Here is a 23182-nt window from a genome sequence, read left to right on the forward strand (position 1 = left end):
GCTTAAAATAAATGGTGAGCACTGCAGCAGTACTTGAATATCAAAGAGTCATGAGGACAATTATCTTTCAGTTTATTTCAAGGAGTCCCAGCATATAAACAGGTTGAGAGGTTTCTTCTCATAGGCTCAAATCCAGCTGCTGAAATCCTCGATTACTTTACCAAGGTAATAATGTATATGTAGCGTGATAGACTGAGAGTTGAACAGGTGAATGACATCTATGACTGAAAACGTTCCACAATTTAGTTACGAGACATGAGCTATAGAAATCAATCCTGGTTCTCCTTCTGATCATGTAGCCTAGTTTACACTTAAGATAAACTATTTGCTTTCATCAAAATAATTCATACATATATATTTGTCATTTCTCTCCAGAAGTTTGATAAATGTATTGTATGTTGTGTATTTTACAGGTAAATATCTTAAAGTGGGGAAAAGTAATAGTTTCTGCTAAATCTCTACTGTTCACTAGTGAACTAATTCCTAACACTCCTGTAATTAATTCATCCTGTAATTTAAAGTATATATTGTGCACATATTGTGTATATACTGTATACGTCCAGTCTTGAGGAATAAGATCAGTGTCAGAAGGTGGATGTTAGTCTGGATAGGGTTAAAACGATGAGGTCATGGCTCCTTCCTTGTCTTATCAGGCATAACCGGTGTGCTGATTTCATTGTAAGGATCTGGCTGTGTTAATAATTAATCTTCCTTTCTGCTCCCATGGCTGTTCTTTGGCCTTCCTTAAAGTACATATGTGACACTTCAACGTTATTTGCACTACAGCTCTCCAGTTTACTACCGTTTGGCTGTGGATCTCTTCAGCAGGGTACAAAGAGTGAAAGTCTGCCTGGGCAAGTGTTGAGGTGTTTTCTTAGGGAAAGTTACTGATTTATTATTAAGCTATATGCAGTTTTATAACGGAGGAGTGTTTGAATGAGGATTTCTTGAGTAGCTTTCACACTACTCAAGATTAATTGTTTTGGTCAACACATTTTTTAATAAGCTTGATAAATAAACAGACCTGAAGGGACTTGTGTACACAGTATATTAATACTGTAAATCCTTACCATTTCCAGTACAGTGTGAATCATGGTGTTTAATATATCAATGTTTTATATGCACTCACCAAGCACTTTATTAGGAACGCCATACTAATACTGGCTAGTTCCTCCCTTTGCTCTGAAAACAGCCTCAGTTCTTTGTGGCATGGATTCCACAAGATGTTGGAAACATTCCTTTGAGATTCTGCTCCATGTTGACATGATTGCATCACATCATTTCTACAGAATTTTCAGCTGCACATTCGCGCTGCCAATCTCCCGTTTTACCCAATCCCAAAAGTGTTCTACTGGATTCAGATCTGGTGACTGGGCAGGCTACTAAAGTTCACTGAACTCATTGTCATGTTCCTGAATCCAGTTTGAGACAACTTTTGCTTTGTGACAAGGAGCATTATCCTGCTGGAAGTAGCCACTAGAAGATGGTGAATTGTGGCCATAAAGGGAAGCACAGGGTCAGCAACAGTACTCTGGGCTGTGTCATTCAAACAATGATTGACTGGTATTAATGGGCCCAAAGTGTGCCAAGAAAACAGTCCCACCACCATTACACCACCACCACCAGCCTGGACCCCATAACAGAAGGCAGGTTAGGTCCGTGAATTCATACTGTTGATGCCAAATTCTGACCCAACCAACCGCGGGCCTCAGCAGAAATCCAGATTCATCAGAGCAGGATAACTGAATGGATAAGCAGGTGTACAGGTGTTCCTAAAACGGGCTCCTTGAGTTTATAGAACAAGCATTATCATCTTTACACCTTCACATAGTGTGAAATATGTTTTATTGAAGGCTTTTCTGACTAGATGAGATGGCACAAGTGATGATACCAAACATCTGGAATATTTCTAAGTCTGTGTGCTGGACTGCATAGAGGCTTAGTTTATCAGCATAGTTCATATACATAAAATGAAGATGGATTACATTTCGTTTCATTATTTATTTTTTCAAATACTTTGTTGTAAGCTTCCAACACAAAATGCCATGCAAAATATATGCCATGCCATGCAAATATAATATCATACACTTTCCATGATGGAAAAGGAGCAGGGAGGAGAAAAATCTTATATTACCTGCCCCTAGCTTTAAATAAGTAATATAGATGATCTGCCAATACTTTTAACATTTTAAGAAAAACAAATATTAAACATAAACATAACTTATATAACGTCATAACGTCCAATTATTTGATCTCTATACATATTCTTAAATTGAATGACAGTTGAACAACATTTGAAATCATTCACCAGAAAACACCATAGTTTGACTCTACCCACTGAAACACACATTTGCTTTAATTTAGGACGTGCAAACTGAGGTTTAATATGAAATTGGCCTCTTTGATCATCACCAACAGATCTTAACACAATCAACTTCAGTCTATTGGTATGTTCTCTTGAATCAAATCATTTATAATTTGTATTTATCTTTTCTTTAGTGAATATACTTGATTGATATATATATATATATAATAGCTGTATTTATGTTGACCCACACCTCTATGCAGTGACTAAACAGTACAAAAAAGTATAATGTTTGAAATGCCTTATAATCCAGTTTATACTTTGCTTTGTTTAGAACTTTAATACCTTTTGTCTTTATGTAAGCTACATGAGGTTTACTATCTATGATCACACAAAAAATAGACGAATACGTGACATGTAGAGGGGGGGTAAAATGCCCAAATATGTGAATGAAAGTGAATTTGACTTGTCTGTCTCATTCAGTCTCATGCGTTTGACTTCAACAGCAAGTCTGTCAAACATTTCACCTCAGTTTACCTTTTCTAGTTTGCAGCTTTATTTTCCTCACTATAGGCATAAAAGTACAAGTGTGTCTTGTTTTGCACCTGCTTGTTTCTCAATCATGATTACGGTGGTGGATTTCCTGATATTGAATTCAGAATAAAAATAAATAACTGCCTTAAAAGCACTTGCTGTAAGACTTGCCATAGAGGAAGCAAGCCATTTAGAAGTTGTTAGATGACCAGAGACTCCCAATACACACAGCTGCTGCTCATTCCTACGCACTTTTGGACGAGTGAATGGTAATGTCATGCTTACCTGATGTGGTAACTGCAGTGGGATCATGCAGGAGATGAGCTTGAGTCATGGTACTATAATGTGGCTTTGGTTATAAATTAATTCCGGTTGTAAATATAGTTAGGTACATAAATATTTGGACAGTGACACAATTTTCATAATTTTGCTTCTGTACACCACCATCATGGATTTGAAACGAAGCCATCAAGATGTGATTGAACCGTAGACTTTCAGCTTTAATTCAAGGGGTTTCACAAAAATAACACATTAACCGTTTAGGAATTACAGCCATTTTTAAACATAGTCCCTCATTTTCAGAGGCTCAAAAGTAATTGGACAAAGCAACATAATTATAACTATAAGGATTGTTTTTAATACTTAGCCTGAAGTCTGGAAAGAATAGACTCCCTTGAGATCCTTTGCCAGGCATTTTACTACAGCCACATGCTGCTACTTGTTTGTGGTTCTTTCTGCCCTCAGTTTTGTCATCAGGAAGTGAAAAGCATGCTCTGTTGGGTTGAGATCAGGTGACTGACTTCGCCATTGAAGAATATCCCATTTCTTTGCCTTGAGGAGCTCTTGGGTTGCTTTTGCAGTTTGTTTTGGGTCATTATCCATCTGTACTATGAAGCACCGTCCTATCAGTTTTGTAGCATTTGGCTGAATCTGAGCAGATTCGCCTACATTCACAAAGACATTTCTTGGTTGTGGGCTTTGAAAATGATACGCCTACCTCCTCGAGAGTGTTCTTGGCCGGGCTAGATGTTGTGAAGGGTTTTTCTTCACCAAGGGAAAGAATTCTGCCATCAACCACTACAGTTGTCTTCAGTAAGACAGTGTTTAACTTACTCAGTCATCTTTGGTGGGGTGTGTGCGTATGCGTATGCGTGTGCGTGCAAGTGTTTGTGTGTGAAATGTATAACTGCATGTATAATTATTACAGTCAAGTCTGTTTTATCTTGCAGGGAGACATAGAGAAAGGGCTGGAAATGAAGAAACTGGTGCTGTCTGGTTTCTTGGCCAGTGAGGAGATCTACATTAACCAGCTGGAGGCTCTGCTACTGGTGAGACACACTAACACACACTTGGAAAAAAATGTTCTTCTGCACTAGAGGGTGTATGTAAATAAGAAGATAATTTTACTTTTTTCAAAATGTTCTGACATTGTCTGACTAATTTGCTTGTTTTTTGGAACAACATGTCAAGGCCCATCTAGCAGCATGTATGTCTCAGTGCTGCTGCTGTGTGAGTTGGTGTAGGCTCATAGGAACTGCCAGAACACTATTTGTGGTTAATGGTCATGACCACAGTCACAGCAGTTTCCTGAAACACACAACTGAACCTGCTTTCCCATTTTAAGCCCTTATGTCAAATCCTGCTGCTTTTCACTTAGACCAACATGTAGAAAGTTTGACATCAAGTGCAACATTAAGCAACACTGTAAAATTGTTTATTCTCACACCAGTACAAAACCTCCATCGCTACAACACAAAGCAGTTGTTAGTAGCCAGTCAATGAGATAAACACAAGACTGCAATAATAATGGCAGAGGTCTGGTCTGTCTTTCATTTCCCTCTCTTTCAGCTCCAAATGACAACACAACAAGTCATTATAAAATTCAGCCAATAAAGAGTTTGTTCCTGTTCCTGTCCACTTCCTCAGTCATTGAAAGAATGTCTAAAACACAAGGTGTGATCACACTTAGCTTTTGATTTGTTGCATTTTTCATATGTAAAGTATTTGGTAGGTTTTAGTTTATACTGCTAAATTAAAGGCAAGCCAGCAATTGTAGACAAAAGTCACAAGTAGCTCATATGTTGGATAAGGTTCTCGTAAACCTAAATGTCATCTCTAATTGTTAAAGGTTATGGTGGTGAATTTGACAAAATCTAGAAAGACTGAAAATATCCGACAGCAAGAAGCTGTTCAAACAGGGATCTTTTGGTATAACCGTAAACCGCAGTCTGATATTAACACCTGAGGAAGTATGGCAAGGACAACAGACACGTCTGTTGTATTTAGCTTGTTGGCTAGACACTGCTAACAAACCACCTCACTGTTCTTTAGACAGACACTGACCTACTTTCTCATCTGCTAAATACCCTAAAGGACTAACACAAGAATTTCAACACTGTAGATAAAGAAAGTTGATTCTCAGGACAAAGACACTGACAAGCAACTTGCAAAATTTCTCTCTTGGCAAATTTTTTTTAAATTGAGATATGAGCAAAAACTTCAATGACTAAACTATCATCTAATTTAATTTAATCTCATTTCCTTTTCTTTCTTCTCATTTTCTCTTTCTCTCTCATCTTCTCATTTTCAGCTTGTATTGATACATCTCACCTCATGTGAAACTTATCTGGTTGACAATAGATCAAGTGACACTGAAAAGTCGAACACATTTCTCAAACCTGATCAGGGCTTTTCAGCTAGCCGATTTGCCATCATATATAGGCCGTGCTGGGGGTGTCGCCTGCGTTTCCTCAGTCATTGTCGGTGCTTTCAAAGGAGCCAGTGTGTCTGATTAGCCATCATACAACCCCTGCAATCAGTGACCAAGAGATCTCTTGCCTCCATGACATGAAAATGTTTTCAGTGTTATTCAGCGTCCTCCCCTTATCATGCCCACTCCACACATATCTATGATTAACTGAGTTGGCATGCAACCTGACTGGTCAGAAGCAGTGGAGAAGAGGCTCACCAATTTTTTTTTAACCGCTGCAAATTGTACTCACAATTAGTTTAGTGTTTAAAATAAACTTTATGGCATAGTAAAACGCCATATGAACATACACCAATCCGCCAAAACATAAAACCAGTTACCAGTTTTATGATTTGGCTGAATTGTGTGCGTGCGTGCGTGCGTGCGTGCGTGCGTGCGTGCGTGCGTGCGTGCAAGCAAGTGTGCGTGTGTTGTAAACCTGAAATTGAAGAAACATTAACTGAGTTTAAGAGTGATGCCTTGCTTTCCGGGACCTGAACCTTGGGAAAAGATATTTTTAGGTAGGCCATTGGCTGCCTCCTCAATAGCTGAGTTGTTTTCATGAATCTGTCCATTCCCTCTGACTCTGATTTCCCAGCCCATGCGTCCTCTGAAAGCCACAGCCACAACCTCCCAGCCAGTGCTGACCATCCAGCAGATAGAGACGATTTTCTACAAAATCCAGGACATCTTTGAGATCCACAAGGAGTTCTACGACGCTCTCTTACCCAACATCCAGCAGTGGGACGAAAAGGTCACTGTGGGACATATGTTCCAGAAGCTGGTGAGTCTGACGCGGGTCCAGAAATTACTGGTGTACTATTACTATTAAGAGGGTGTGGATCTTTTTCTCCTCCCCATCATTAGCAGGGTTCATATAAATGAGTAATAAAAGCAGAATTATAGTGTGTGAGTGTGTGAGAGGTGAGTGAGTGTGCTGTGAGTGAGTGTGTCTGAGTGTGTCTGTGGTCTGAGTTGTAGCCTCTAGTCTATCAAACTGTCATATTTTCATACCTTGCTTAGATTCTTACATAGCAAAGCCGAACATCTCAGTACAATATATGTGTGTGTGTTGTGTGTGGATATGTCTGTTTTTTTTTTAGTTCAGTTCCAGTCTAGTTTTAGTTTTAAGTTAGTGTAGAGTTCTGTGTGTGTGTTAGATCATTACATTGTCAGATTGGCAGCGAGGATAATGCAATTTGACACACGCACATAAACATAAAATTCTATTATTAGCATTGTTATAATGTGTGTGTGTGTGCTGTGACTGTCTGACACACTGGACAGGCATGATAAAAACATCCATAAAAAAGTTTTCAAAATGGAAAAAGAAAAAAAAAAAATAAAAGAAAAAAAAAAAATAAAAAAAATTTCATTCTGTAATGGTGGTATTAAGTGTGAAAAAAAATCCCAGTAAATCATCAAAAAAAATTGTTTTTTTAGTTTTCATGACTTCATTTATAGCAGTAGTGTAGTGTAGCTGGTATGATGAAAAATAAAAAAACCTGACACTGTCCTATTAGTTCACTCTGAATACGTCCCACTGTGGGCAGGCAGTAATAGAATATTTTGGTTCATCATTTTCCCGGACTGGAAACTAGACAGAAATACAAACACTGTTTAGTGGCTGTGAACTGCCCATCTCCACCTGACAGCAACAACAGGGTTTTGCTCTAAAGTGGGGAGCATCAGAATACCACAGATGGTGACAAGGAAATTAGAGAACAAAACAATGTTTATTATATACACATACCCAATAGTACTCTATAAAGGCTATTGACAAGGTCGTAGATTTTCACGGTGTATTCAAATTCTTTTAAGTGTTGTTATTACTGTGACTTTTATTGCCTCATTTTATGATAGGATCTTTAAAAGATAATGGTCAATTAACTGGTCATTATTTTCATTAGCATTAGGAATCCATATTCTGTAGCTGAAAGAAACTGTACAGCTGTAGTGTCAAATAATAGTATTGGTAAAACACAGAACCTTAGAAAGAGGCAACTTGCTATGAATAATGGAGAAGTTAACTATCGTGGAAAAATGAAAACACATGATACAGTAGTGGTATGTGCAATTTTAAAATTCTGTCTTTTAAATTTCGTCAGCAACCAGATAAAGGTGAATAACTGAATCAGTGTCCCACATTTAGTTTACTCCATGTTTTTGGATCTTAGTAGACAGGATTTATTCCTGTTAATGAGCTGTGTGTTAATCAGATGTCCCATTATGAGAGATAATGTGACTTTTTGCCAAGCCATCAGCACACTGTTGTTTTGACTAGAGGACAAGAGTAAGTGTCATGCCAGCTCAGAAAAATATACACCTCAATACTAAGACTTTTGCATCTATTTTAGTCTTTAAAAAAGGCTAGTTACTGTATGACATTGTAAAGAATTTCTAGCTCTACTGGCCTGTGAGTCAGTGTTTCTGTCTGTGGGCTGGCAGGTTTAATTTAGAACCAAACTATGTTTAAAATGTGACTGATTGAAGATAGAGAGAAATTAAGTTCATATTTTTTTTGCAATGGAAAAGGTCTAATGGTTTTTTAAAAATGGAACAACATACAGTAGACTGTGGGTCTGGTCTTATTATCAACTTTCGGTTTGCGACCATATATTCCTGGGCAAAACTAAGGTGACACATTGTTATCATAGGCCATTTTAACTACATTTACCTGTATCTGTTCTGTTCATTCACACCCCAGTAACTCAATTACAGATTCTACCCAACCTTTTGGTTTTACAGATAAACGTCACAACTCTGCCGGAATAACCGAGCGAATTTCAGGCGATCATTATGAGGAACCTGGTTAGGATGTCTAGCTTAATCTGACGTGAAACTGGGTTTTTTTGTTGACATCTTTCACTTTTGGTTTTCAACAATTCAAAAAGGGTTTCAGGTATATTTTAAAATCTTAAAAAACATATCAGCCAGGATAATTATTAGCAGTAACTGACTATGACTCAAATATTGCAACTTCCAATTTTGGATATTAATAAGGACAATGTAAACTCGAAATATATGGTACTATGCATGAAGACAGATATACTGAGGATGAATACCGTTGACAGTTACTAATAAACAGTTAAATTTGCCAAAGGTTGGGTGAGCATTCGTACGGAAGCCCAGTATTCATAGTAAACGATGTTTTGACCTACCACTAGGCCCTGTAGTGTAGGTATCAGAAATCTAAAGTGGAACCCATAGGTTAAATTTTAGATTTAATGAAACATTTATCTAACAAAAGATTCTGCTAAACATTCAGAGGGGGATACGTTTCAGCAACTCAGCAAGATTGATTACCAATTCTACATGATCTTATATTTAGTAGCTGAGAAAATGAACAGAGCTCTCATGTAGAATTATGATTCTTTTAGTAGTTTAAGTACTTCCTCTCAGCCCCTCCTCCTTTCTGGGGACCCCAGGAGTCACACCACCAAGTGACACCTATTAGTGTAGTCATCAGCTCCCGTCTGTGCTGCGTATATGTGTGTACATGAGTATGGCATGTGGCCGCTAAACATTTAGTCAGAGTGGCAGTGTGAGAGTACAGATGGCAGTGTAATTATCTGGTCTACTCCCTACTGCTCCTTGTCAGCAGCATGGAGGCCACAGAGGGACAGAGTTACAAAAGCGGGCAGACACAGGATAAAAGCCAGCCACAATTCTAACTTATCTCACCTTCTTCAGTCAAATGAAGGGCTCAGCTGCATCCTGTGACTGCCAGGATTGCATTTATCCAACCAAATTATCAAAGTCTCTGGAGGCATTAAGTGGCAAGGGTCTAATCTAGGAACGGCCATGGTTCTAGTTTCAAACACGTTTCTATAGACATGCCTCCATCTTTTGACACTAATTATAACTTATAACTCAGTCACCTAACTAATTGATGTATTATTTCATTGTGGCTAAGTGGATTACCGCTTCCCCATGGTTACCTTTATAGTCAAGTTAGCGGTGTGGCTCTGTGGATGGCAGTGTCAGTCAGTCAGTCCATTAATTTGATCCAGACTAAAATACCTCAAGAAATATTGGTTGGATTGCCATGAATTTTATATAGACAGTCGTGGTCTTAAGAGGATAGAGCCTCCTGACTCTGGTGATCCCCTGACCTTTCTGCTTTCTACCAGCAACATGAGGTTGACATAGTGAAATATCTCAACAACATTTGGATAGTTTGCCATAAAATCTGGTACAGACATTCATGTTCCCCTCAGGATTAACTGTAACAACTGGTGATCCCTTAACTTTTCATCTAAATCCATCAACAGATCAAAATTTGAATTTGTCCAATACATTGGTTTTTGACCAAATACCTGCAAAACTAATGAAATTCCCTTCAGCCTCAGCTGTACTTTGTCAGCATGTTAACATTGTCATCGTCATGTAAGCATGCTGACGATAGCATTTAGCTCAATGTAGCACTTAGCACCACTGTGCCTAAATACAGCCTCACAGAAATGCTAGCATGTGTATAGACTCATAGACTTCTTGATTCCTGTCCTCAGGAACTAATGTTCTGCTGTTTAGTCTTATTACTGGATTATTGTATTTTATTCAGGATAAAATTATGATGAAGGGATATCAGAATGTTGGCTATTTCATTCAACTGATTTGGGGTCAGGATTATTTCACTTTGAGATTTAGATTTCTGGCTAAACTATACTTTGGCCACTAAGAGATGATAGTCATTTTGAAAGTGAGTATAGCAGTGAAATCCTTTTGGTTTCATTATACTCTGCAGTCACTCACATGGAGTTTGAGTGTTAAAGATCAAGAGGGAACTATGGCCCACTGGAGACATCATAGAATTCTGCATATCCAATGTATTATTGTGCAATTGATTGTATGCTGGGATTTTTCTCTGCAAGATGGCAGTCAAACATGCAGTATAATCTTGACCATATAAACTGTGCTTTAACAGAGCAGAGGGTACCCTTTAAAATAACAAATTCAGAACAGAGCTCGAATGAAGTGTTGTGCATTACCCTCAGAGCTGTATGCAAAGGATATTGCTAGAAACATAGTTTGTACTGCAGCCTTCAGCTCTGCAACATCTCAGAGAAGATTTAAACTATCTACAGGCGTCTGGATCAGCTGTGTGTCCCTTTCTAGTCAACATGCTAGTACTGTCCCCTCTCCCTCTTTCTGTTTCCAACCCTCACTTTTTTTCTTTTATTTTTTTGGCCTCTTCATCTTCTCCTTTGTACTTCCACTCTCAAAAACAACGTTGTTTTCCCACCCACCACTTTGACCTGAGATCTTGTAGTTTGAAGTGTAGGCACTATGTTCAGAGCATTGCTCGAAGTCCTGCAGCTCCGTGATGGACGGAGCTTGAGGGGATTCATACCAGTCACAGCGTGTCCCAGCAACATGATGAAATGATTAAATATCCTGATCACGTCATCCTGCTTGGTTACTTTCCAGCCAAGCTGCCAAGTCAAAAACTTCTATCTTTGGAAATTCAGTGATGACACATAGTGATTTCTCCCTACCACCCATGGTTTTGGTTTGACATTATTAAGTCGGCAGTTATGATGAGATGATGTACAGACAGTGATACTTGTTTGGCTGTTTTTTTGTCTATTTAAGTCAGAGAAAATAAAACAAATAGCCAACAATTATTTTGTGATGTAGTTATCTTAGCACAATTCTAACATCTGTTCTTACTAAGAACGTATTGATCTACAACATCTTTTAAGTGTCATATGATGCCGGATGATTCCCTCACGGCTCCTCTCTTGAGGCCAACTCTTTACTTCACACTCTGAGAGGAAGTGGAAGGAGAAGAAATGAAAATACTGTAGGAGGAGGCAGAATTAAGGACTAAAGTAAAAAATCTTACTCATTCACTCTATTCAGCTCAATCCAATCTTATTGCTTTGATAGGGTGGAGTCAGCTCTTTAGACTAGCCATTCAAGCCTAGCTGTTTCAGGATGCATATTCATGCACTGCTGGTCTGCAGCTTGTGTTACAATGCACATACTGTGCTGCAGAGAGGGGTGTTAATGAAAGGGAAGAGAAAAGAGAAAGTGACTGTTTCAATCAGGACTGCACAGAGCCATCAGTGGAGTGGAATCATGGGAATGTGAATAGCTTGGGTTCACTGACTATACCGTGCTGCGATTCTAACTGTGTGTGTGTGCGTGCGTGCGTGCGTGTATCGACTTCACGTAGGATTCTGATGGGAATAGAAATGAATTTATCTGCCAAAGGTGTATGTGAATTTTAATATAATTAAATAGTGTGGAAGTGCTAATTGTGCTAATTGAAGGTGAATGCATGTTGTACTCACTCCACTGTATTTTGGTTTACTGCCATGATAGGCTTGTATTGTAATAGAAAATGTATTAGACCGTTAGGCAGTTTCTCATTCTGTCTCAATATCATATTCCCTCATCTTTACCTCCCACTTGCTTGTTTCTACAGCACCTTAATGTCTCTTATCCCGTTTCTTTTCATGTGACCCAGGCCAGCCAGCTGGGTGTGTACAAGGCCTTTGTGGACAACTATAAGGTGGCGCTAGAGACGGCAGAGAAATGCAGCCAAGCCAACAGCCAATTCCAGAAGATATCTGAGGTAAGTTAATCCTTCAAACACACTCAGGGAGTAGATGGAAATGTAAAGACAGCATGTCTGAATAGTAGTGGTGTAACATTCAGTAGATTCAGTGATGCTTTTTGTAAAATGAGGATTTGGTGTCATTCTAAAATTAATTGAAATCATAAGTTTTGGTCACTACCATAATTACTGTAAACGCATCAGTTGCTGAGAAGATGGGTAGTATGTCATTTCTACACTATATTTTAAATTGTCTGCCACTGGGTTAGATTTCATTGCGAATTTGAATTGCTCTCCAACACAAATGCTTGCTGAGGAAGGCAAAAGGGTAAAAAATCAGTTACTATATTCCGGTTTACTCCCCCTAGTTCTCCTACATAACAGTAAATTCATTAGACAAAAAACCAATTCCTTGATTGGTCTCAAGTGTTACATCAAGCCTTTTCAGTAAAGTGAAGAAGAAAACAAGGTCATATGAAATGACAGTAAAAAGGGGAAGAAAAGCGAGTCAGAACATCCTCTTTTTGACACGAAGCAACAGCGTTTATGGGAAGTGTCTTATTTTGAGGAACACTACTTTAAAACACAATAAACAAATATTTTGATGTTAAAACATGCTACACTTAGCACCTTTAAACTTAGTAGTTTATGGAGAGATGAGCAGTGCAATTTATATTAGAAGGTTTAGACTACCACAGGTCTAGTACTCAACAGTACAGAGTTGCATCATGATGTATAAATTTAGTATTGGGAGCTGGTGTGGAGGAGGGGTATTCTTGGGCGCAAAGTAGCTGATAGCTTTGAATTTGTTATAGATGGTGATTAACAAAACATCTGTGGCTGTGGTGACTGTTGATAACTGTGATAGTGCCAAACCCACTCTCACTCCCTTGTTTCCATGCTAGTTTTGTACATGGCTGAAATTTACCTAAAATTTGCACAGGGGATAGATACTGTATATTCAGTCTTCTGGTAGATGTACTAAACAAAAATGCAGAAGCAAAATAATTATTATAATGATGAAAATCATATTGGGTTCTCTAAAACTATAATATTAGCCACCTTAAAACCTACAGTTTCTAAATATAAAACCCTCCATTTCCTGTTACATTTTTAACCTTTTACGATCCAGTGTTCTGCCCTCAGGATACGAGCACCGTAGAACTTTCACAAACTGCTACCATGAAAAAGTTACATTAATATAAACTTGTAATATATGTATCATTAGATTACACTTTTTGTGCTTTCTGTCATTGTAATCATTTTCAAAAACAACGCATGCTCGTAACACTAATCCAAATAAAGTGTACAACAGAGTATACAATTAAAACTTGAGTTTTAGGGGTGTTCATCAAAACCTTAATAACCTTAATAATTGATATTATTTAACTGTCTGCTGTATGCTGTAAAGATGTGTTGGTGGTTGAAAACATAATTTACTGAGAGGTACATATGAAGTTTGCATTGTCCACCCTTCTTCAGCTGTCTCAGTCTGCTGAAATTGCCATACACTATTTCATTAGTTCTGCCAGCCTCAGTCATGTAAGTACAGAGCAGTGTTTTTTGTGTGTGTGTGGGAGGGGGAGGGAGTGAGAGTGTGGTTGTGCAGATTAATTAATCAAACTGATCATTCCATTCTTCTTTCAGAACCTCAAAGTAAAAGGTCCTAAAGACTCCAAAGATTGTACCACAACTATTTCAATGGAGGGTAAGTGTCTGTGTGTCTGTGGGTTTGTGTTTGTGTGTGTGCTTATATGTGTCAATGTAGGAGTGTGCATGTATGTCTCTTTAGGCTGTCTTGGTGCTTTAACACTCCAGTCCTGCCCCCTCTACTTGTGTATGCAGTGGCGGGCTTTGGGAGACAAACTGGCGCATGTGTGAGCACACACACACACACACACTTTTGCGAGCTCTCTTTCCCTCTCACTCTCTCTCTCTTTCCATCTCTCTGCCTGAGAAAGGAGGCAGTGAGCAGGAGAACAGAGTGAAGAGAGGAGAAGAGAGATATGGAGGTGCTTCTGGTCCTCAGACTGTGTTGTAACTGCACATACGGTAACGACTGCATGATATGCGCTGCCGGCCTTTGATTTACGCAACTTGATTCTTGTTAGATTGTAGACTGCTAGTATGATGTTCCCTGTAAAGTTCGGAAAGTTACTAATAAGCTTTATGATATGGATTTGGTATAGTGGCACATCGGCTTGATATTTGGAGCTTTTTGTACTGATTATGTACTAGTATTGTCTGCTTGCTGATGATGTATGACCTTAAATGGAGTTTGCCTATTTCTGTACATTTATAGGCTGTTGCCCATGTAATCGGACTGATAAAACTTGTTTCTTTTGAAGCGTCAGAGCTTTTCTGTGGTTGCTGATTGACTATCCTCTGCAATATGCTGCTCACCAGGACTAAAAGACTGTTCATGTCTTTTATCATGCAGAAGATATACGGGGGGACAGCATCTCCTATATGTGTGTTTGTTTAAAGCAAGCCACGTTTAGTCTTTATAAGGACTGCTACCTCAGACTGCTCCTCATAGAGAATACACATCACCGGAGGATCAGAACAAGTCTGATCTGTGTGTGTGAGTGAATGAGTGTATTAGGAAGCTTGTACATGCCTGTATTCTGCTGGCATCTTGCAGACTTAAGCTATTTTGTGGATTTTGCTCAACTAAACCAGGGGGTAGACCTTGTGCTGCAAGGGAAGGACGGAAATTGTAAGCTGTCCAAATTATGAAATGATAAGCAAACATGATGACCAAATGGTGTGTCATTGTGATGCTGAGAGAGTGTGGGTGAGTGTTCATGTGTGTCTGTTTTCAGCCGCATGTACCTGTGAAGTGTCTATTAATTTAGGCATTGTAAATGAGGAAGACTCAGAGCATCCTGGTTGTTTTACGCCCATTCTCCTCTCATTCTTTGCTCCTGAGACTACACTTTATTATCCTACACGACCATATGATTTGTTTGCTTTACTATACGTTACCATGGTAGTTAAGTAGCATGAAACTATATTCATATTCCCACAACAATCAGTGTTTGTGAGCACCCAGGGCAGTTGCTTTGATTACTGTTTGTATTGCAGTTCCTTAATTACCCGGCGAGGCAGTCGAGGGATTTCTCTACCTGAGCTCTGAAACTACCACTTCCTCTTTCTGTTTCCTCCATATTTCTTTTATCATATTTTCTGCCTTTCTTTAAACCTGCCTTTCTTCCCTGTACTCATCCTTCCAACCTTCTTGCCTTTCACAGAATTTAACTAGAACCCAGCCAAATGAACTGACGTGTGCTTTTGTGTGTTTCGCTCACTGAAATAAATCCATTTTTCAGGGTTGTTTACATATAATAAAGCTTGCTTTTTTATCTGCCTGACACCTCCTAATGAATGGATTCAAATAGCACAAGTACTAAATCAAACAAGCATCTGACATCCTGTTTTACATGTAAATTTGGACTCTTGCTCCACACCCCTACAATTTGCTCTCTTTTCCTTAATCCGTATATGCACTCTCCCTATCTGTCATTCTGCCTTCTTTATTTTCCCTCCCCTATCGGTCTCAGTCTGACCCACTCATCCTCCTTCATGGCTTATGCCAGGCATTGGTAGCTGAATGTCTTGCCAAATACTGAGGGTTGAAAGCTGGCAGTCCCTGTGTCGTAGCTGTAGACCCGAAGCAGCGTTTGTATTGTGATTGTTCTAAGACTTTTGCCCCCATGGTCTATCCCCTCGTCAGCAATGATGAACTATCTGTTCGTCAGCCAAGTTATCAAGGCGACCTTGAGAACAGGACCAATCAGAGGCACCTCTATGTGACAGGTCATCGACTTCCAATAATCCTCCTCTCTCTCTCTCTGATTCTCTCTCTCTGTGTCTTCTCATTCTCCTTCGTTCTGACTTTGACTGAACTTTACTCCTCTTTCGAGATGTGTAGCCAAAAATCATCATGCATTTATCCTGCATTGGTACTGCAGACGCTTTTTCATACACATTAGCATCCCAGCTATAACTCTTATCTGGGCTTTGATTGTATTCTGGACATGATGTTTTCCTTGAACACTGAGTATTCTGATTATTCATTTCTCTTCTTATTATTCATATATCATAATTATTCATATATAGTAAAGTCATGTGTGGAAGAAAAGTGGGAAGAGAAAAATGAAAAAAAAACAGTTTCTGATGACTGAGCTTTCTGTGTAAGTTTAAAACAGTTAAGGATGAACCAAGTTAGCATATCAGATGTCTCAAAAGCAGTAAAAGGTGTTTGTTACCCAGGTTTCTGTAACCAATATGTGACTAAAATTAATCCACAACTATTTGATGGATTGCCATGAAATTTTGTACAGACTGTCCATAAATGAACTTTTAGCCGCTAGCATGGCTAAAAACTCTTGTTTCCAAAGAGCATTAAGGTGCAATAATAATTCAGACATACGTCACAAAGTAGGATAGGTATTCAATACAGCTGCTGTACTGACTTGTAACAGCTAACATACTCACAACAGAAGAACTTACATGTACTGTGCTAACATCTGATACTTGTGTTGTCGCAACAGTAACCTCAAGTCACCAAAACTTTCCTAAAGTACCTCTACTTGAGGTTAAATACAAAGCTATACACACACACACACACACACACACACAATTAAATGGCGTTCACTGCCCTTGCATTCAGTGCAGGGCCTGTAGTAAATCCTCCTGGAGGTAGCAGCATTAGCTTACTGAGCCAGGATCACTGATGGAGGCCACCTTATTAATGACCAGAGGGTGGAGAAATTTCAAAGTGCATCAGCAAGTCCCTCTAGAAGATTCTCTTTGGTCTCATAGTTGCTGACCATTAATGTATGTATATATTAGCAGATTGCAGTGTGTATAGTGTCAGTAAAGTTTAATACGACAAGCTCTATCAGTACATCTTAACATGTTCCCTGTAGGTTTCTGCTCTTGCTCTTTCATTTCTTATAGTTGATGGAGAAGAAAGGAGAATTAACACTTAAAAGTGAGAGTACAGAGGGAGAGAAAAAGAAAGAGATAAAACAGTATAACATTACTGGTGCAAAACTGCAGGGAGCAATGTTCAATGGTTTAAAAAGATAAGTGTAAAATTCAAGGGGAAGTATAGCTGTATTCCTTCATCTCTTCCCTTCAGTTTAAAGTCAGTTGCTATAAGTCTGCAATTTTCACTATAATAAATGGAGATTAGCTTGATCAGTGAGTGGAACATCTAAAGCTGGTCTCTAAATTTGTGCTCTTTTGGGTCGGGTTTATTTTCATTGCATACCCTTACTTTCTTTGTTTTTGAGCATATGTGCAGGGCAATGTTACTCTATATATATATAGAGTAATTACTCATATATATATCATTTTTTATGTATTTTTTTTATTTTTTTTAAACACACAATGCCAACAACACTAGTGGCATTATTATTTTGAGACCTTGAGACATTTGTGGCATTTCATTACACAACTGCTGGACCTAGTTCTGAAAGAGGAAATCCAGAATACAAGTCCTCTCCTTCACCCCCCCATCTTGTCTTTTACATCTATATGTGTATTTGCTTCTTATTTGTCTCTTGCCATGGGTTCTGCCGTCTTGCCTGCCACCTATCTCCCCTCTGTCATTTTTCTCCCATCCTTCCCTCTGTCCTATCTGTGGGAGTTTCTCGCCTAAAGCTGTCATGTATGTCAGACCTGCTGTTGTTCACACTACCTCAGCAGCAAAGTCATCCCAGGAGAAACCAGCCAAGTGTGGTGGTGCAGATTTAAACTGTGACTTAGCGACAGGAGCGGTGATGTGCTTGCACGTGTCTGTCTTATTGTGCGTTTTATAAATACATGCATAAATTTGTGCTCTTTGTGTTGGTATTCGGGTGTGACCCTCTTAAAGTCTAGTGTTCAGGCAGGCTTTAGTTTACCTAGTAGCAGCCTAAATATGCAGTGGAAGCAGACTGTTTAGGAACCAATAGGAGGCTGAGGCATCAACCCTGGAGATGGACTGCATGTTAAACAGCCTGCCTATAGACTTCTGTGTGTGTGTGTGTGTGTGTGTGTGTGTGTGTGTGTGTGTGTGTGTGTGTGTGTGTGTGTGTGTGTGTGTGTGTGTGTGTGTGTGTGTGTGTCTCCATCCCTTCATTGTGCAGTAACAAACTGCTGCATCCCCTTACCTCCGGTCTACAGAACATCACAGAGTCTGTCAGATTCTTTAAAATAACAATGTTGTCCTCTGTTGATCCACACACTGAAAGGGTCATTTCACTTGTTCCCCTTCACAGGGAGGTCAAAGGCCGGGGTCGGCTACATGTCTTACTAAAAGACAATTCAGCAATGAGGATGCTTGCTGTCATTTAGTTGAACGTCAATCTAAGAATGATCATCAGTCAGACTATAGGTGCCTTGTTTATGTCGGTGTGTGATTAGTGGGGGTGTTTGTCCTTGTTTGAGCAGTGGAATTGTGACCTCCTGTGCGAATGTGTTTGTCTGTGTGTGTATCAACTATGTTTGAGCGACTCAGAGCCCTGCTCTCCTCTCCCCACAGCTCTCCTTTACAAGCCAATTGACCGTGTCACCAGAAGCACCCTGGTCCTTCACGTGAGTACACAGCTTGCACTTACACGGCTTTAAAGGATCAATTCACACATATTACCAAAAACTATATCTATAGAGGTAAATAAGCAAATGTGGGTTCTTTTTGTAATTTGGTGAACTGACTTTTAAACTGCCTCTAACTAACACACACACTCAAACCAGAATAAGGAGATTGTACTGACAAGTTATAGCCATTCTAATAGACACTCTACGTTCTTAACAGCAAATCCATTCTTGAGAGTCAAATTTTAACACTCATGCATGCTAAAGAAGAGTGCTGAAGAGTCAAAGCCTGCTTTTTGTTGTCTATCGCTGTGTCCTCCCAGCGTACTGTAAATAAGCCTACCTTTTTGCATGATTAATATTAAAGTGGAAACTGCCAATCAAGCAGGCAGAGATTCCTGGATGTGCCTAGTTGGGTTATAGGAGTTTATTGCATGAAAAAGTTTACATAAAGCTGTCAGCACAACATCTTTCACTTCATCCGAAGCGAGTGTGTTTCTACAAAGGTCATGTTCCTGTCATTCATGCAAAGTAAGAGGCGGTAAAAAAAAAAATTGGCGGTATTCATTTTGGAAGGAAGAAGGAGGCTCAAGCATCTCAAGTCAGCTGTCCTGTTCATCACCCTGCTATACTGATGAAAGCAGTTTCAACAGGAGCAAGGAAATTAGACTTTCTGAGATTACTGCAGTGTAAGAACATAAAATGAAATCAGAACATCTCCTTATTTTTGGATGGAGTTTAAAGAAAGCAGCAATGGCCGCAATTATTACAAAGTAAGAATGTATTTCTAATTAGATACAGAATAAGGTCAAAGTTACTGTAATGCATCATCAAAAATAGTGTTTACTCACTGTTGTTAAAGACATTTTACATTATTGCACGAACAATTATTTCTGTGCTTTCACATTACAATGAAGTTTTATGTATCATAGCACGGACCGCGTAACTGTGTGCATCTATGTGACCGTAGATGTTTTGTGCATGTTTTACAGGACTTGCTGAAACATACTCCCAAGGACCACCCGGACTTCCCGCTTCTGCAGGACGCTCTGCGGATATCTCAGAACTTCCTCTCTTCGATCAATGAGGAGATCGACCCTCGCAGGACTGCTGTCACCACACCCAAGGGAGAGGTGTGTGGGATTAATTGTGTGTGATTACAGTGGACAGTTTTAAATCACATCTTCTCCAAATATGAATGAGGTTATGGTTTTTAAATGAACCTTTAATTAACTACTATTAACTGAAGAGGGCCCACGTACTGTAACGAATATGATAGCAGTAGTTGCCATTGTTGTCTTTTCCCAGTGCTCTTCAGTTTTTCCTTTGTAGCTGACACAGCAAAAACTAGGGCCTAATGAATGGGTAATACACTTGTCGCTGGGTGCAAGCAGACACTGACCCTGGATGGAGGAGAAAACGCCATCCATGGAAAGGCAGCCAGGATTAATATTCCGTTGGTCATTTCTTTACTTCTCCTGAAAAAAGACATATCATCTTATGTTTTGAGTAAACTTTAAGACTCAATATAAAACCCTTTCAAAATTTAAATCAGGGTTACAAAAACACGTCATACAAGAGCTCATATGAATTAAAGCATCCGTTCACATTTTTTCAAGTCTTTCTTAAGATAGTAATAACTATATATTTATAGAAAACAGGTTTTGCTTCTTGAAATCATTCTTTCTATTCATACAGGACATTAAAATATCCCTTTTCTAACATGCTTTCAAATTAAGTGATGGGGACGTCGAGTCATGGTGGATGGATAGTGACAAAAAGAGGAAAATTTATGCTAATACAACTGTAACTTTAGAAGGTACTCACTTAATTTTTCTAACTGAGACTGCTGAATCCTCATAACAGAAACAGATAAAGTTTTGAATACTGTTTTGCACTGAAGGACTGTGGATTTTGTCCCCCATCACATAACAGGGGATATGTTAATGGCCAGCAAAAACAGGAGGAATGGTTCCATTTCATTGTAAAACTAGTGTTTTAAGACAGACTTGAAGAAAAGTGCGATCCTTTTATAACTTGTAATGGCAAGGCCATGTTTAAATAATATGTAAAAAGCAGACTAAAAGGAATTCTCTTTTTAGAGCAAACTAAAATTTCAGTGTCTGTTATTGTGGGCTGTTGTAACTGTCAGTTCTTCACTAAGTAAAGAGTAACACTTTACAATACATACATACATACATTTGAAAAGTGTCTGTAGAGCTGATTGGTAGCCAGTGAAGTGACCTTCTTGAAACCTGTGCCTAGGTACAAGGTATCACCTCATGTCCAATTGGATACAGATTAAAAAATGCATTGATCTCCCTGAAAACAAGGCTCTTTTTCTCACTGTTTTCTTTCAATTGTTTCCAAAACTTAACACTGTTTGACCAGTGTTGGGTCAAATTTATCAGCATTTTGTTTGCGTTGGAGGCACAACAAGACTTGACATCAGGTATTCTCTTAGGCTCGTCAGCTGGTGAAGGATGGCTTCCTGGTGGAGGTGTCCGAAAGCTCCCGGAAACTAAGGCACGTCTTCCTCTTCACCGATCTGCTGCTCTGTGCCAAGATGAAGAAGACAGCTGTGGGGTGAGTCCACTTTGCTTTTTTCCTCTCCATCCAGAGTATCAAAACAGTGTGTTTACCACAGAGACTATGAATGCGTACCTATAAATATCCACTCTTTTAGGATCATCCTCTCCATGTTTCTGTCTATATGTCATTCATTTTCCATGTCAGCACAGCAACCCCTGACAGTGAAACCGAAAGAACGGCACTTTGCAAACGATGTTTCACTGTCCGTTCCTGGCTCTGCAGAGCAGCAGGGCTTTTTGGAGCCTCTGTTACAAAAAGAGGGAAAAGCAGGCATTTTGCCTCTAGTATTTTATGGAGTGGAGGAGAGTAGCAGATATTCATGGTGAAAAGAGAGTGAGGATGATGGTTGTACGGGCAGAGGGTTGTTTCAGGAAGGAATCTGTTTGAAATGGAGGGAAAGTACAGAGAGGTGACACAGAGTGACTGTGTGTGTGTGTGTGTGTGTGTGTGTGTGTGTGTGTGTGTGTGTGTGTGTGTGTGTGTGTGTGTGTGTGTGTGAGAGAGAAAGTGTGATGCCACATTTAAAAGCTTGCCACATATCTATAGATTAAGTGTCACTTTTACAGGGTTGCATCTCGCTCGCCTCGTCAGCACAGCGGCTGCTGTTAGCCTGATCTTATTTTGGTTACATTGTCTGTGTCATTTACAGCCGCCCCTCACTTGGAGGAAGCGCATAGCGTTGCCGTGATTACCAGACCTGTAAATCACACTATTATGGCCTGTAGTGTTATCTCAGCAAGCCGCCTACAGGCTACTCATACACATACAAACACAGACGAACAGTTAAAGCAAACCAGACATCCAGAAACTCAATCACCTTGGGTTAAGTCACTGAGGGTCCTTAATCCCATTGAATCCTTTGATTATCTTTGTTCTGTCATTTTGGAATTAGTCATATTTACATTGACTTTGCTGCCATCTGTTCTGCATCCTGAATATTTTCTCCTTTCTTTACATATATTCCACCCTTGCTATTGGTACTAGAGGGCTAGGAGGTGGGATATGATGATGTATTCCTTTTCATCTCAGTCTCGCACTTCATAGATTACACTGTAGTTTCACTTGACAAGACAATTTACTGACAGTGAAATCCAGTACTTAGTTACATTCCAACACTGCCAGTAGTAACATATGAGTTTCCAATATAGATTCTTCTCATTCTCAAGCTGCTCAAATTGGCATCCTGATGAAGGTATTACACAACCAGGAACACAAGCGAAAGTCCCATTAGTGTCAATGAAAATCAGTCAGTGGTGGAAGTAGAACTCTGCTGAGCACGTATCATTTTCATTAATAAAGTTTTGTGACGCTATGAATAGGCTGAAAATGAATCATTATTTTGATGTGTTTCACATCAAATTAGCCCTGAGGTCAAACAAGCACACTTTTGAATAGAAAAGGAATACATTTATGAGTATGACCATAGATATCAGTGCTCCTCAATAGACCAATTAGTGTATTTTGTAAGGCTGTCTGGATGTTGCATGGTTTATGTTGAGCTTGTAAGTCTTTAAAAGTCTTTTTTTGTATGAATTTTTGACTAATCTAGCTTCATATCTTCCTTATTCTTTATTCCTGCATCCTTCCATCCTTATCCTTTTTCCCCATCTGCAGTCGTCACCAGCAGTATGAGTGCAAGTGGTACATCCCTCTGGCAGACTTGACTTTCCAGACCCTGGATGACTCCGATTCTTGCCCCAGCATCCAAGTCCTGCCTGAGCATGAGCTCGAGGAGATGAAGATCAAGATCTCTGTCTTAAAGAATGAGATACAGAAAGAGAAGGTAATCCTGCTGGCTTTTATTGGCATGTAGAGCAAAATCCAATGTATTCCAATGGCTTAGAATGAC

General features: G+C 39.3%; 1 protein-coding gene across 1 annotated transcript in view; it reads left to right on the top strand.

The window, feature by feature from the left end:
- Positions 1-23182, top strand: part of abr (ABR activator of RhoGEF and GTPase) — a 127144-nt gene that overhangs the window by 52907 nt on the left and 51055 nt on the right. The window contains exons 3-10 of the mRNA XM_040151100.1: positions 4069-4167; positions 6187-6372; positions 12064-12171; positions 13801-13861; positions 18689-18741; positions 19734-19874; positions 21206-21327; positions 22948-23116. Of these exons, the coding sequence (XP_040007034.1) occupies positions 4069-4167; positions 6187-6372; positions 12064-12171; positions 13801-13861; positions 18689-18741; positions 19734-19874; positions 21206-21327; positions 22948-23116 (939 nt within the window). The remainder of the gene's footprint in view (positions 1-4068; positions 4168-6186; positions 6373-12063; positions 12172-13800; positions 13862-18688; positions 18742-19733; positions 19875-21205; positions 21328-22947; positions 23117-23182) is intronic.

Source organism: Xiphias gladius, chromosome 17 (assembly GCF_016859285.1).
Source record: "Xiphias gladius isolate SHS-SW01 ecotype Sanya breed wild chromosome 17, ASM1685928v1, whole genome shotgun sequence".
Lineage (NCBI taxonomy): Eukaryota > Metazoa > Chordata > Actinopteri > Istiophoriformes > Xiphiidae > Xiphias > Xiphias gladius.